Raw genomic sequence first — 14,912 nt, forward strand, 5'->3', positions numbered from 1 at the left:
GACAGCAATCTAGTGTTACAGAGTTCAAGTGTTTTTAAAACAGAAGAGCAAAACAGACGTGTCTCCTACGGTAGAAGTGTTCAATAACAAGTAACTGAAATCCCTCAACATCAAAACATCTTTTTAACATTCCAGAGAAGCTAGTTGTTTTTTGTTGTTGTTGTTGCTGTGGGTTTTTTTTGTTTGTTTGTTTTTTTGGGGGGCAGGGCTCCTCCCTCTTAAATTCTCCTGTGCATCTAGCATGTGCACCCCCTTCAGAAATAATTCACACAGACGCTGGCTGACAGCAGTAGACACAAAGCAGAAACATCAGGAACACCCAAACAAGCAGGACCAAGACCATCTCAGCAGGCTGCTTATAATGAAGTTTATAACTTCAGACTGCTATGGAAGTGATGTGCTTAGCACCGCAAAATGCACACCAGGTCCTGTCCTCCAAGGGAATCCGCCATAGTCCTGAGTTTCTAGAGCTAATGCCAGACACTCTTTTAGCAGTTGTTCAGAATGCCTGTTTTTGTCTAGGTTAGTACATGTTTTCACAGCACAGATAAACAACCCTGCAATAAACGGCGAGGTCTTCCATATTGTTGATGCTAGCACAAAATAAGAATAAGGACTCATACCTAGGGTTTAGGTGGCACTGTCAACAAAGAACCTGTGTATCATTAAAAATAACGATTTCTACAGGCTGTACATTTAGATGCCTTACCTTGAAAGATATACATACACTTCTACTTTGATCTCTAGAAATGCTTATTCATCACTTTCCTAACATTCATGGGTATTTAAGTGAATAATTACCTTGAGCAAGTTGAGACCAATGCTTCCTTCTTCTAATATGACCACAACAGTGATAAGAAGGCATAAGGCTGGGGCTTGATTAATAAAATGCATCATAAAATTAGCATTCTATTTATTACAACAAATTCTTTCATGTAGATTGTAATGCTACTTGAGTAGAACAAAACCTATAGGGTTGTCTGTTCATTGTGTCTTACTAAAACAACATAGCATGTTCTAACATGCTAGTTTTTTCTCAAAATATATTGATTGGATGCAAGCAAGTGGTATAAACAATTATGACAAACTGAGATGTACTTATAACAGCCATGCAAACGCTGAGAATCCATATAACAGGTGGAAAAAAGTCTAAAGGATTTCAAATTGAACACTGGGTTCCAAATTCCCCACTTTCCCTTGGAAAAGTTGCTGCCATCAGCAGTAACCTTTAATTATCCAAAGCATGCTACCTTTGTAAGCTAAGTAATACAGATGAATGAATTTCTTCTTGAAGCGTATCAACGAGATTCCTCCATGTTAAAATTTCTGTACCCATAGCACCATGAGTTCAGTCAAATACATCAAGGTACACTGAAACTTGTCAGAAAGATGAAGAATGAAAGTGTTAAGTAACACCAGGCATTACTAGAATTGGAACTTTGATGAAATCATTCTGTGGCAAATACCTCTCAATTATCTCTTAGTATCTTTCCTTATTATTTTGCAATTCCTTGCTCTCTAAGCAAGCTTACATGCAAGTATGTACAAAATGCTGCCTCCTAGAATACTTTTATTTGTTGAACACTTGGAAGAAGTAGGTGTGTGTGTTGGGAGGGGGGAGGAGGAGGGTCCTTTTCAATAGGCCAGATCCTTCTCCTGCCAGGAGACAAAAACCCAGGCTGAAAGTTTTGAAAGTTTAGCTAAGCAATAAAAGTTTCCTCAATTTAATTGTGAAAGCTGCTATTTCTAATTCATGATACAGAAAGGTATTACTGAAAGCCTATTTTTTTCAGTTATATAATCTGTTCTTATATTGCAAAAATTAAAGAAATCAAACACTTAGAGCAAGAAAACTTATTAAGAATGATTAAGGAGGTATTGGGGAGGCATTGGGCAGGCAAGGACAATCCCCAGACATGGACTGTATATCTCGAAACAAGACACTGGAACTCATGATAAGGAAGCGGCAGACGGACAGAGAAACGAATGTAAGGACTATAAATCTCGAAACTGGACATTGGAATTCATTATAAAGATACAACAAACGGGAGAATTAGCAACAACCAGCTCTTGCAATTAAGAAACATGCCAATTCAGCAGATTCCTGACCAAAGGTGAAAAGTACACTGTGAGGAAGACTCGGGGTCTTCCTCCCAAAGACCCCTGCCCACGTCCCAAAGACCCCTGCCCACAATTCTTGGGAGGCTCTACGCAGGCGCAAGGTGCCAAAAGGCTAATTAGCATGAGAAGCGAGGGAAGGCGGGGATAGGTAATGAATATGTATAGGCACTTGTAGAATATTGATAGATTGATTGTATAAATTCAAGTCTGCTTTCCGCTTTGGGTATGCACGATAGGTGGAGAGATCCCCTGTGCATCCAGCGCTGCAATAAAGAATATACCACTTAAAGGAATTTCGGCTTCGATCTTTGAATCAATCTGGCGACCCAGATGGGACAACCTCTCTGCCGGACCGCAGGACCCGCTGGGAACAGGACTCCCTAGGGTACCCCCGGGATTTCCCAGAGGGACTCCTCGACTCACCGGATCACTGCGGAGACAGACAAGGACCCCATCATTGTAAGTGAGTATATTCTTTATTCTGGTTTGGTTTTCTGGTAGACCGGTCATCTGGAACTGTCTGTAAGTCAGAAGGTGATCTTCTGCGAGGCAGTGTTTGGTATATACTTTGTGGTTAGCACCATAAGTATATGTTTGGGGACCTTAAGGAAGGAGTTCGCTTTAAGGTCCATATGGAATTGTGTTGTCTATTTCGGTTTTCTGACTCATGGAGTATGGTATTTAACTCTGGTTATTGTTACTGCGATTTTGGCTATTTTCCTGGTGGTAATAGTAGGTTCGTGGCATTGTTATAAGAAAGATATCATTACGGTGTTACACAGTTCGGTTTTCTGACTTATCGCATGTGGAATTTGACTCTGACTATTGTTATTGTGATTTTGGCAATATTGCTGGTAATAGTAGTTTTGTGACATCGCTACTGAAAGATAATGCGTGCCCGTATTTTTGTGAGTGATACGTTTTGTGATACGCTTTTGCAAGTAACATGTGTATTCTGAAAGTGTAAACTGGAAAATGGGGGGGCAAACAAGCAGTGAAATTTTAAAGAAAAGTGTGTTAGGATGTGTTTTAAGTCACTGGAAGGATATTGGAGGATCTGCCGGTGGAAGTGTGAACAGGAAAACATCGATAAAATATCGTAATCAGTGGTGGCCACTTTATAAGCTGGAATGTGGAGAAAAGTGGCCCCTAAATGGAACTTTAAACTATAATATTTTGCTACAGTTAGTGTTGTTTTTGGAGAAGCAGAACAGGATGAAATGTTGTATACTGATGTTTCAGCATCTTGGTGGGAAAAGGTACAGAATTAAGTTGGCCCCTGACTGAGCCTTTGATGATGGCATTAGAGAAGTACAGGCTGGAGAAAGATAAAGGAAGTGTTAAAAGGGTTGTTGAAAGTGTTAAAGGTGTTTGAAGTTGAATGAGCAGGGAAAGAGGATGTAGGAATGTTAATAGTTCTGCCTCTGCCCGAGGCAGAGATCTTAAAATCACGGGTGTTAGCCCTTTAGGGCAAAGGGACCACGATGGGTCCGAGAGAGTTGTCACAGAAACAGAAAAGCAGTTAACTCTTAAAACAACCTGAGTTCATGTGCGAGCTCAGATTGCCGATGGGACCGCTCAGGGAACTGTGGACAATTGCATTCCCCTGACCGACCCCCACTAAGACCCGAATCATCCTGAAAATTATGAACGGTTAAATAAATACTAAAACCTGGATGAATTGGGAATTGAGAATATGCTTCCAACAAGGTCTAAAAGAAACCCCTATGGAATTTTTGGACCAACTCTGAAATGTAATGAAAATAAATAAATAAATAAATAAATAAAACAAAACGGTTTGGACCTGGCTTCGGAGGACAAATTGACTAGCCTTTTCCTAGGATAATCGACCCCTGATTTCAACAGGAATAACGGGGACCTGGGGAATCTACCATAGCGGATCCTCCACTGGTTATAATGAAGCTAGGGGAGGAATGGAAGTGAAATTTCTTATTGATATGGGGCAACGTATTCAGTTCTAAATCAAGCATTAATGCCTTCACAGAATTATTATGTTAGGGTAAAAGGTGTGTCGTGGTTTAACCCGGCCAGCAGCTAAACACCACGCAGCTGTTCGCTCACCCTCCCCCTCCCTCTCTGGGACGGGGGAGAGAAATGGAAAGTGAAGCCCGTGAGTTGAGATAAAGACAGTTTAATAAGACAAAATAATAATAATAATAATAATAATAATAATAATAATAATAATACAATGATGATAATAGTACCACTACTAATAATGTGTACAAACAAGTGATGCACAATGCAATTGCTCACCACCCGCTGACCGATGCCCAGCCTAACCCCGAGCAGTCCGGCCCCCTCCCCCCGGTTAGCCACCCCTATATATTGTTTAGCATGACGTCAGATGGTATGGAATACCCCTCTGGCTGGTTTGGGTCACCTGTCCTGGGTCTGTCCCCTCCCAGCTCTTACTGCACCCCCAGCCTGCCTGTTGGCAGGACAGGGCAAAAGGCTGAGATGTCCTTGGCTTGGTATAAGCACTGCTCTTTAACAATTAAAACATCGGGGTGTTATCAGCACTCTTCTCATCCTAAGCCAAAACATAGCATTCTACCAGCTACTAGGAAGAAAATTAACTCTGTTCTAACTGAAACCAGGACAAGGTGTAACCGAAAAGGCTTATTTTTGTGAACCTTTGAAGTACAAGTTAGGGAAACAATGGGGCATACACAGATTTTTATATATGCCTAGCTCCTCATGGGCACTCTTAGGTAGAGATTTATTAGAGCAAGTAGGAGCAGAAATTGTCTTTGAAAAAGGGAAAATGGAATTAAGTATAGGAGAAGAACAACTAACAAATGTGTTAAGCTTGGCACTAATACAAACTGACCCTAAAAGTGAAATACCTTTAGAGATCACAGATCAAGTATGTCCAGGAGTTTGGGCTACTGAAACCCCTGAAAGAGATAAAAATGTGACCTTAATAATTATTAAATTAAAGCCAGGAGAGAAACCCATTAAGGTTAAGTAATATCCTTTGAGGATAGAAGATAGGAAAGGAATTAAAGAGATAATTAATAAATTTTTACAGTATAGATTATTGAATGCGAATCAGAATACAATGCACCCATATTGCCAATTAAAAAGGCAGATGAAAAAGCTATAGGCTAGTTCAGGATTTGAGGGCCATAAATAAAATCACTGAGGATATACATCCAGTAGTGGCAAACCCTTATACTTTGCTGACTAAATTAAAGAATAGTCAAGTCTGGTTTACCGTACTGGATTTAAAAGATGCCTTCTTCTGCCTAGGCTTAGCCACAGAAAGCCAAAACCTATTCGCCTTTGAATGGGAAAATCCCGATTCAGGCAGAAAGACGCAGCTTACGTGGACATTACTACCTCAAGGATTCAAGAATAGCCCCACTATTTTTGGAAACCAATTAGCAAGGGAACTCAAAACATGGATGCCTCCGGACACTGAAGGTGCTTTGTTACAATGTGTAGATGATCTCTTAATAGCTACCGAGACTAAAGGGAGTTGTATTCAATGGACTATAAGTCGTCTTAATTTTCTGGGTTTAAATGGATATCAAGTCTCTTGACAGAAAGTCCAGCTGGCTCAACAAAGTGTGACCTATCTGGGATTTGAAATTTCGGAAGGACAACGAGAACTAGGAACTGAACATAAGGAAGTCATTTGCCAGACTCCAGAACCTCAAATGGTAAAGGAGCTACAAACCTTTTTAGGAATGACAGGTTGGTGTCGCCTTTGGATTTATAATTATGGACTATTGGTAAAGCCTCTATGTGAATTGATAAAGATTAACCAGTCAAAGTTAGTCTGGACTGGAGAAGCACAAAAAGTCTTTAAACAACTTAAACAAGAATTGATGATTTTGAAATATCAAGCAATATTGGTAGAACAGGACAATGTGGAAATTGTGATAACTAATATTGTGAATCTAGCCTCTTTTCTTAGTGATGCTCTGGCACAACCTGTGATTCACGATTGTTTAGAAACTATAGAGACTGTGTATTCCAGCCGACCAGACCTTAAGGAGGAGCCCATGGAAGATGCGGAAGAAACTTGGTTCACGGATGGGAGCAGTTTTGTTATGCAAAGACAACGTAAAGCTGGATATGCTATAACAACTACTCAGCAGGTAATCGAGTCTAAGCCTTTACCCCCTGGAACATCAGCTCAAAAGGCGGAGATAGTTGCTCTCACGAGAGCATTGGAACTGGCAGCGGGAAAAAGGGTAAATATTTGGACAGATTCTAAATATACATTCGGCGTGGTACATGCTCATGGAGCAATTTGGAAAGAACATGGATTGCTGACCGCTCAGTGAAAACACATAAAGTATGCTGAAGAAATTTTAAAATTGTTAGAGGCTGTAAAACAACCAGAAAAGGTAGCTATCATGCATTGTCAGGGACACCAAAAGGGGAACACCGATTTTGAAATTGGAAATCGATTGGCAGAGGCTAAGCAGGCAGCTGAAATAACTGAAGTGAAGGCATTGTCTTTGCTACCAGACGGTAAAATCCAAACTATATCCAAATTATACAAAAGAAGACTTAAAATTAATTGAAGATTTGAAAGGTAAAATGAAACCAGATGGATGAGTATATTTAAAAGATAACCACATAGTAATACCCTCTAGTTTGACATGGCCCATAGTTCTTACAGAACACAATAAAACGCATTGGGGAGCTGGCACACTGCATAAGAGCCTGAGTCAGACATTAGTGGGATGATATGATAAAACAAGTAACTCAACAATGTAGCATTTGCTTACACAATAACCCCAATACCAAGAATAGAATAAAATTTGGAATAATCGGTAAAGGAAATTATTCGGGGCAACAGTGGCAAATTGATTTTTCAGAACTCCCTAGAAAAGGGGGGTATCATTATTTACTGGTTCTGACTGACACGTTTTCAGGAAGGCCTGAAGCCTTTCCCTGTCGAACAAACAAAGCAAGAGAAGTGGTTAAAGTCTTGTTAAATGAAATAATACCATGCTTTGGGATTCTAGTAGCAATGTCTTCTGATAGAGTTTTCACATTTTGTGCACAAGTGGTAGAACAGATAAGTAAGATTCTAAAGATAGATTGGCAACTGCATACTCCTTATAGACCACAGGCAAGTGGACAGGTAGAAAAATGAACCATTTAATTAAACAATAAATAGCTAAAATTGGATAAGAAGCTAATTTGTCATCGACTCAATCCCTCCCTTTAGCATTACTTGGAATTAGAGTCAAACCTAGAATAAAAGGGAATTTGAGTCCCTTCAAAATCTTATATGGAAGGCCGTAGCAATTTCTATTTAGTGGAGAGGACCTAATGCAGTTAGGATCAGAATATTTATATGCTTATATAACTGAACTTCAGAAACAATTAAATAAAGTACATAAATTTGTTTTAGGGACCAGGGCTAGAGGGTTGGATCAATCAATCCACCCCTTTAAGCTCGGGGATTATATATATATATAAAGACTTTTTCAGGACAACCCCTACAGGAAAAATGGAAGGAAAGTGGACGGAACCATACCAAATATTACTGACAACACATACCGCCATTAAAACTAAGGAGCAAGCAGCTTGGATCCACAATTCAAGGGTGAAGAAGGCCCTGGCGAGGATATGGACCACCACTCCAATTGGACCAACAAAATCACGGTTTTCCAGATCCTAATGGTTGCAGGGGTGTGGTTCTCGGATTCGGGGTGGGCAACTTGGGATGAGAACTTACACCTGACCTTAATACAAACAATTTCTCAAGTAACTAATAAGACGAACTGTTGGGTATGCACCCATCTGCCACAGCATGGGAATAAGGGTGTATCTTTAATCGGGATTCCTTTGCCTGCAAATTTATCTTGGACTAATTTGTGGGAAAACACATCTTGGGGTCAAAAATATGAAGAAGTTTTGGAACTAGAAGTGAGTAGCTTTGTGCTGTTGGAATCTTACTATGTATGTGTACAAAGGTGTAACCCACCTAGGGGTATGGGGAAACAGGATTGTATAAATACGGATACTACTTATGTGGGAAATCAGACATCTTGTAATCGAACAATTGATATTAGTACGACTAGCGGCTGGGCAAATTCAACCAGCTGGACGGTTCCAGAAGGAAAAGGGTGGTATTGGATATGCAATGATACAGCCCGTAAGGTCTTGCCTGAGAATTGGAAGGGAACTTGCACTCTTGGAGCGGTAGTCCCCAATATGACAGTACATGATGTAGTGCCTCGAGGTTACTTAAGAAATCATATCCGGAGAATCAGATGAAAAATTAACAATACATTGGTAGAGAGACACACCCCTTTTCATAGTTTTGTTTGATGGTTTATCCCATGGTTAGGAGTGAGTGAATTGGAAAAGGCAATAGTTAATATTTCTGCAATTATAGAGAAGTTAGAAAACAAAACTCTGGATGCTATAAAGGCTCAACAAGAAGAGATATCTAGTTTATCACAGGTAGTATTACAAAATCGGATGGCCCTAGACTTGTTACTGGCCGCTCAAGGGGGAGTCTGTACAGTAATAAACACAAGTTGTTGTGTGTATGTAGATCAGAGTGGAAGGATCTCTACCGACCTGGAAGAAATATGGAAGCAGACAAGGGTCCTACATGATATCAGTAAAGATGATCTTTCGTGGAGTTTTAGTGAAATATGGAATAAGTTAACCTCCTGGTTGCCCAATTTTCAATGGTTGAAACAAGTGTTCATTGCTCTAATCGCATTAGTAGTATTAGGAATATTTGTGTGCATGTTGTTTAGATGCCTGCTTTGTTGTGTTACTGTAAATAATGAAAGTATCTGATGCAAAAGAATTTGCATGGGAAAAGAAAAGGGGGGATTGATTAAGGAGGTATTGGGGAGGCATTGGGGAGGCAAGGACAATCCCCAGACATGGACTGTATATCTCGAAACAAGACACTGGAACTCATGATAAGGAAGCGGCAGACGGACAGAGAAACGAATGTAAGGACTATAAATCTCGAAACTGGACATTGGAATTCATTATAAAGATACAACAAACGGGAGAATTAGCAACAACCAGCTCTTGCAATTAAGAAACATGCCAATTCAGCAGATTCCTGACCAAAGGTGAAAAGTACACTGTGAGGAAGACTCGGGGTCTTCCTCCCAAAGACCCCTGCCCACGTCCCAAAGACCCCTGCCCACAATTCTTGGGAGGCTCTACGCAGGCGCAAGGTGCCAAAAGGCTAATTAGCATGAGAAGCGAGGGAAGGCGGGGATAGGTAATGAATATGTATAGGCACTTGTAGAATATTGATAGATTGATTGTATAAATTCAAGACTGCTTTCCGCTTTGGGTATGCACGATAGGTGGAGAGATCCCCCGTGCATCCAGCGCTGCAATAAAGAATATACCACTTAAAGGAATTTCGGCTTCGATCTTTGAATCAAGAACAAAAAGTGTTTTATTTCCTAAAGACAGCATTGCATGAAATTTTTGTCAAAGGCAATGCCAAAAACCATGAAAGCAGTTTACCAACATTTCAATAAGCATAATTCTTATCAGCTCAACAGAACATCAACATTCAAGAAATGAAAGTGGTTGAATTTCCAAGATACACAGCAAGCAAAAACATGGCTCTCACAGTAAGTTCTTATGGTATGTCCCACACCTTGCCACCTCACTTTTTCCTATGTGTCTTTCAAGAAGAAGATGCGTTTTGCAGCATGCTCCAAAGGTAAATAAATTTGAGCTATTTTGAAGTATGAAGGAACACAGATCCCCATGTCTGTCTCTTCTGTGCCATGGCCAGGTTTAAATACATGCACTGCTTCCAGTTGTGGCAGAAAAACACAGCAGGGTGACTTAAACTGCAGGCTAAGTCTTCAAAAACAAATGAAAAAAAAGATGTCGTGTCAAATAGCTTAAACATTTATTTCTGGTGAAATAGGGTGCACATGACAAGTCCACATTAATGATACAACTTCCACAAAAGGATTAGAAACTCTGTGATCCTTGTAATGAAGCATGAAGTACTGAGGCTACTGCTCCAGAGACACTGCATCTTTTCTAATCAAGTCAGACAAAAAGCATTGACCAAAGCAGTTTATTTAACCAGTTGGAGAAAAACTAAGACTGGAGTTCAAAGTTGCAATTTTCAGAAATAACTGACTTGGAAGGTACCAAAATTTACCCTAAAATTCAGACAAACTTTGGTTGCAAAGGTGGCTCCAAGCCAAGTAAAGTAGTTAAACTACAAGTTTGGTAGTTGTTTGACAGGCTGGCCATTCTGTATGTCATTGGTAATACCAAAGAGTTACTCTTAAGTTCAATTCATTAAGATTTGCACAAGATGTCCTATACGTTAGGTTCACATTTTACTGATAGCAGAAGCCTGGCAAACCTTGCCCTCAATTAACTCTTGAGCTCAAGAGTAAGTCCTGCCTTACTGTTTCGTCAGGCTTCCCTGTAGCAAGGCAAGGTTTAGACTAAATGGTGCTTTATGACAAGATGTTACTTGGCCTAAGCTAGGTGCTGGACACCTTAATTATTCATTCACAACAAATAATCAGAATTACAAACCCAAATCAGCAATGATGCTCACACACGGGAGTGTAGAAGTCACAAGAAAACTATTCCTGGACAATTGCTCAATAGATTCAGCATCAAGGGCACACTGCAGCAGACAGTACAGCTGTAGGCACTTCACCTTTTTCCCTTATGCTGTGCTTTAGTCTAGGCATTTTGTCCAGTGTCAGGATAAAAAAAAGCATCACTGTCACATGATGTAACGTACAACTAAAATGCCTGTAAACCAAGATGTTCCATGTTATTCATAATTCTTACTTTAACAAGGTATTGCCAAGACTATCAGTCTTCTGAATAGTTTAAAGCCCAGTCATCCTATGATAACCAGAGTGCAAAAAAAATCTGTAATTTCCATTGTGGATAAATGTTTATATGAAATATTTTTCTCAAAATAGCTTAGTAAACATGTTTATTCTCTCAAACTACACTGACTTTAAATTCATCAAACATAGAACACATGAAGGTCAGGATTTGCTACCATGTCAGTCCTTCCTGTTAATAGCTTAGTATTACTAATAGTATTACAGATCATTACTACAAAATGATCTACCACATTATTTATAATTAAAGCACTCTTTTTCACGGTTAGTTCAAAGTATCTCGAGTGTATCCATAAGAGCTTCATCCCTGGAGAATGCCAGGGATGTCACATCACACATTTTCAATACTCCACGTAGTTACATGGACATCTAGGCACAACTACTATGTGCTTTCATCTACACATACAGCATTTTATGACAACCTGGTATGCAACAACAACAAAAACTTTGTATTCTGCTTTGCTTTAAAAAAATACAACAAAAAACACCATCAGTGGTGATATTTCAAGCACTAACCAACTATAAAACTTTAATCGCCTCCCTTCATGTTTCAAAAAAAAAAAAATCCCTCAGATACCACTTAGTTTCAACACATTGACATTTCAAGCCTTTAGTCACTTTGCAAAAATAATGACAAAGCCTTTACATCTGTAATAAGAACACAACCATCTTTTAAAAATAAATATATCAGCATTTGTAGCCAAAACCAAACTTGTCAGACCTAGACTCTTCGGACAAAGTCTTAAGACTAACAGCATAAAGTAGAAGAATAGGCAAATAATGCTTTCCTGCATAATTCAATACTCAAAACTCCAGAAATCATGAAAATTATCCACATTTTTTTCCTAAACTGCCAAAAGCTTGCTATGAGGAAGAATGTACCCTTCCTCTTTGAAAAACTTGTCTACTTGTTCTAGTCAATATTTGTTAGCTCTTAGAACATACTGCTTTTTCAGCCTGATGCGCTCAATTTCAGAAAAAAGTTAACTATTCAATCTGAATTTTTTTCCTCTTGACCATTTTAACATAACATTTGCAGTTATATTAAAAAAGAGAAAGAGCAGAGCAATGAATTAATCATAAAGGAAAGAAACCAATTGGAATACTGAAGTTTAACTCTTTCTTATTTAAGGATACTTCAAGAAATACTCATACATTACACGTTAGCCTATTGAAATTACTTACAAAACAGACTGCGGTTGTGACCTTTTACAAGGAATAAATAGAAAAGACCAAATTAATATATTTAGATAGTGTTTATGATATAAAATAAGCCACTAAGAGCATTAACATCAATAATGCTTTTAACCTATCTGTAGTAATTGTCAAATACATTTAAGCTATGCTTTGTAGAGGTCCTAACTTAGGCTAATTGCTATTTTTGAGCATCTATATGTCTTTAATATTAAAGATTTAAGGTCACTTTTGACCAAGACATCATATTACTTCACAGAATTCCCATTGATACATCTTCTATGCTTTGAGACCTGGTTACTTAACAGAACACAACAGTTTTGCACAAAATAGCGAGTCAGAAGTTACATTCTCCAGGCAGCTACAGGATAGCCAACTCACAACAACCAGAGAAGTCCAGTATTCTTTTTTGCTGAGCACCTCCATATCTTTCTTTGAAGTATTTCTACCAAGGAAGCCTGTCCAAAAGGTTTCCTCAGTCACAAAGATGCAGACTAATTCAGGTTGGATGGAACCTCTGGAGGTCACTTAGTCCAACCCTCTGCTCAAAGCACATCTGATAGATCAGGTAGCTCAGGACTATATCCATTTAGAGGTATCCAAAATTCAACTGGAAATCCCACACCCTCTCTGCAGTCATACTACAGAGTGCCCCTACAACAAAAGGATTTACGAGACTTAGAATCCAGTATGTTTGAAACCACCTTTTCAGAAAGAGAACAAATAGTCGTTTTTAACATAACAGTAAATAAGTCTCCCAATAAATGACAGTTGTCTACTCAAAAAAAGAAACTTCACTGGCATTATATGGGCCTTTTAGATGTTGTATTGAGAAATAATAGGAAATTTGCATCAAAATGCAATACACACCCTCTGTCCTCCCATACCACCACAGGTTGTAGGTGGCTTAGAAAAGCTTTAATTTAAAAGGAAACATGATAATGTTAGGTCATGGAAACCAACCTGTCTGACTTTGCTATCTCCGGTAACAGAACTGTTCAGACATTTTTCCCCCCAACCATTTCTGTTTGCTATAAATAAACTCAAAAGAGCTCCCAGTCACATAATAGAAATTTGCCCTACTAAACATGGGTCACCTAGACTACATTCTGACCTTTGGTTACGTTGGTATTAGCTGTGTCAAATTTTGTCAAATTTTGTCAAATTGGCTGTGTCACTTGTTTGTTGCAATTAACATTTGATAAGTGCTTTATGAACTTTGTCTTCTTTAATTAAACCTTAATCAAGCTACCATAACATCTGAAAGTCTTCTTCAGACTTGGGCAGCACAAATTAACGTGAAATTGCAATGTGCTTTGTATTATCCTTCCACATGAACGCTCTTACACTGAGATAAACATAAGATAACTTCCCTCAAATAAGTTTATTCTTGCACAGACACAAATAGAAGATACAGGAAACTCACACAGTAGCTTAAATTTCAAGCTATGTACACTTACAATAGCTTTTAACCATTTACTTTAGATTTACCATTGTTCATTCAATTTCATTGGAAATTTTAAAAACTCTCGACCCACCTCTCTTCAGGGATTAAAAAAAAAAAATGATGAAGGTTCAATTCTGAACTGCACATCCTACCAAAATGGATGACCAAGTCTGTGCCAGTTAAAAAGCCTTGACAGATCTGGGACAAAAATCTAAAACATCACTTTTACCCTGAAGGCTATTTCTGTAGATCACACTAACTACTGACATCTTATACTGCAGTTCTCTTCACAATTTATAATGTGAAAAAAAAAAATCTGTAATAAGAGTAAAGATATAAAATCAAAATACTGTGAATAAAATACTCAGATTACCTCCCAGAAGCTATCACTAGAAACTTCTACTCCAACAGAATCATCGTATGAGCCAGACATTTCTATGTATGGTGAGCTTCCAAGTATTCAGAGCTCAAACACCTTCAGAATCTGTAAGATAAAAAATATTTATGAAGATTATTAATGAGAAACAGGTATCAATTAGAGGAGAAATTAAGTATCATTAGATTCTTGGATATCTAAGAGTGCAAAATAAAAACAACAGGTAAGCACAGAGGGTATGTAAATAAGTACATTTTGCAACAGAATATTTTTCTACAACACAAATATCATGATAGAGCCAAGAGTTTTGTGTTGTCCAGAAACTGTTCAATCCAGTTATCAAATATCACCGAACTTTTAAATTTATAATTTTCTACCATTTAATTCCTTTTTTTTTTTTTTTTTTTTTTAAGAAGTTTGAACAGCACGATCTTCACTTGTTAAGCATTCTACTTCAAAGTATTTTGTAAGAGACAATCAGCTGACCTTTAATATCTGTACAATAACCTTCACTGCTTGCAATTCCTTTTTCACTGGAAATCTACGTTATGTCATGAAACTCACTGGAAATATTTAAGATCAAGAACAATTGCAGATTTAAAAATAAACATTTTCAGAAGAAAGAAGTGTAATTTCTATAAGAATCTTAATTTCCAATCATTTACTTGAAAGCTAAAGGCTCCCACAAAAGCAAACAGCTTCCTCTCTCAGCAATAATGTAAAGCAAAAAGTTGAAGGGATAACTTTGGAGCCGCTGAATTCAAATTGCATGAGATAATGCCAGCCTTCTCCCCAAGTGGCTTAGTACATACAATAACCTTACAGACCCAGTTATTTTGCCCATTCACCTGTGACTAGACCTCTTACTGGGCTAGTTAACTAACTGAGCTGCTTATATTTT

The 14,912-nt window shown here is 38.4% G+C and overlaps 1 protein-coding gene across 3 annotated transcripts in view; it reads right to left on the reverse strand.

Annotated features, from left to right (window-relative positions):
• PACSIN2 (protein kinase C and casein kinase substrate in neurons 2) overlaps positions 1-14,125 on the reverse strand; it is a 41,402-nt gene extending 27,277 nt beyond the window's left edge. For all 3 annotated transcript variants that reach the window (XM_082768257.1, XM_082768256.1, XM_082768255.1), the window contains exon 1: positions 14,009-14,125. In XM_082768257.1, coding sequence (XP_082624383.1) covers positions 14,009-14,068 — 60 coding nt within the window. In that variant the 5' untranslated portion in view covers positions 14,069-14,125. The remainder of the gene's footprint in view (positions 1-14,008) is intronic.
• Between the last annotated feature and the right edge of the window lie 787 nt (positions 14,126-14,912).

Source organism: Aythya marila (genome assembly GCF_965140915.1).
Source record: "Aythya marila genome assembly, chromosome: 1".
In the NCBI taxonomy this organism is placed as follows: domain Eukaryota; kingdom Metazoa; phylum Chordata; class Aves; order Anseriformes; family Anatidae; genus Aythya; species Aythya marila.